Source organism: Eucalyptus grandis, chromosome 1 (assembly GCF_016545825.1).
Source record: "Eucalyptus grandis isolate ANBG69807.140 chromosome 1, ASM1654582v1, whole genome shotgun sequence".
NCBI classification, from domain to species: Eukaryota; Viridiplantae; Streptophyta; class Magnoliopsida; order Myrtales; family Myrtaceae; genus Eucalyptus; species Eucalyptus grandis.
This window is the reverse complement of record NC_052612.1, coordinates 15,153,200-15,154,966: the sequence shown is the minus strand read 5'-3', so window position 1 is coordinate 15,154,966 and position 1,767 is coordinate 15,153,200. Positions and strand designations below refer to the sequence as shown.

The 1,767-nt window shown below is 55.4% G+C and overlaps 1 protein-coding gene across 1 annotated transcript; it reads right to left on the bottom strand.

Annotated features, from left to right (window-relative positions):
* Nucleotides 1-108: 108 nt before the first annotated feature.
* Nucleotides 109-1,545, bottom strand: LOC120295686 (scarecrow-like protein 8). The gene has a single exon (XM_039317028.1). It carries the CDS (start codon nucleotides 1,543-1,545, stop codon nucleotides 109-111), a length of 1,437 nt encoding a protein of 478 aa, XP_039172962.1.
* Between the last annotated feature and the right edge of the window lie 222 nt (nucleotides 1,546-1,767).

The window sequence follows — 1,767 nt, the reverse complement described above, 5'->3', positions numbered from 1 at the left end:
CGCATTTTCTCAGGAAATACACCTTAAAAACGATGCATTATTGATATCACATACCCATCGCCATGGCCATCCATGGCACATAACATACACATACTTATATCAATTTGGTTAACGCCAAGCGGATGCGACAATGAGAGTTCGGCCGCGCCAGCCGAAGCAAAACCCACCATCCTCTTCTTTCCCCGTGTGTCCCGGGTTGACCAAGTTCATTAATTGGGCCACGCCTTGACCCATGCGTTGACCCAGTGGCTTCAACTCGAACCCAGCCATCCCCATGCGGGCCCTCCACTCCTCGAACACCTCGCATCTTTCAACCCGGTCCTTACCTTCGCAAGCAACCGAGTTCCCCAATCTCCGACTCAGCCCCTCCTCCGCCCTCGCTCGCTCCGAGTCGTCCCTCAGCACTGTAGACTCGATCGACTCTAGCAGCGCCCCGTAGTACGCCAGCGCCTCCCCAACGCGCGTCGGGAATGGCGCCGTGTTCCCGTTCATCTCCTGCTCCACCAGCACCACCACCCGCGGCGCCAGACCCTTCACGCCCCGGAGGAGCTCATCGCGCGAGTTCTCCACAGACACGCTGTCGTCCGGCATTCTGTACAGCTTGAAGGCCAAGTTCACCGCCAGCATCTCGTCGGGCTCGCAGCCCAGCGAGTCGCGGCTCAACTTGCTCAGCTTCTGGCTCAAGATGTTGAATACTAACCTAACTCCCTTTTTGGCCGCGAGTTCGCTCAGTCGGTCCCCAACCATCTTGAGCCTCTCCTCACTGTTGATGCTATCTGCGAGCGTCGTGATCTTGAGGGTGGATTGATTGCTCGTCTGACGCTTGGACAGCGCGCGAAGGAGATGGTTGTACTGTCTTTCCCGTCCAGTATCGAAATCAATAACATGGATCTTGTTAGTGGAGGGTTGCTCCGATGCAGCTTCCAAAATCGCGTTATTGGCAGCCATGAAACCGGCCCTGAAACAAGGGGACAGATCGTAAAGTGACCGAGCCGACAACAAATGTTCCTCGGTGAACAGCTCCGCCACGGGACGGGGGTAATCGACTGGGCTCACGCGCGATTTAAGCGCAGACAACATGTATCCCATCACTTTCTGCTCTGAATTACTCATGGGGTTCGGCACGGCAGACAAGCGCATCAGGATCTCCGAAGCCACGTCTACTCTGCCCTTGTATATCGCCGTCGCAGCCTCCACTACCGACTGCTCCCACGAGATGGATACCGGACACCTCTGGAGTCTCCGGACGGGGGTCTTGACGCTCTCACTTCCCTTAGAGACCCCGGACATGACACAGGCGTTGCTTGGGAGCTGCAAGACCTCATAGGACTCAGCCCCGCTCGATAGGGATTGGGTGTTGCTGCTGAACGACCCGAGGACGCTGACGATCAGATCTCCCGCAAACAAGGGCTGCCGTGGGTCATCGCCAGTTTGAGAGTGAGCGTCGAAGGCATCTCTGAGCTTCTTGGGATTTTGGCCACAGAGATCCTGGATCGCGCGCTTGCCGCTGGAGGAGAGGTTCTTAGGCCAAGCGGAACGCTCCATTGATGAGAGACGTCTTGTGCTTTGCTTTGTTGTGAGGGAGGAAAGTGAAGCAAGAGAGAGAGAGAGAGAGTGGCTTTTTGACAATGACAAAAGAGCTCGGGGTCGTGCGAAAGATGCAGGGAAGATGGGCGGGGGTTGGTGCGAAAGTTCGACGTCTCGTGGGATCTAGAAAGAAAAATGAATATCTTGTGCCATTAGTATTATTACTGTAATAATCGTTAT

Excerpts from the sequence above, each read along its gene's own strand:
- LOC120295686 (XM_039317028.1), bottom strand. The coding sequence starts at position 1,545 with ATGGAGCGTTCCGCTTGGCCTAAGAACCTCTCCTCCAGCGGCAAGCGC.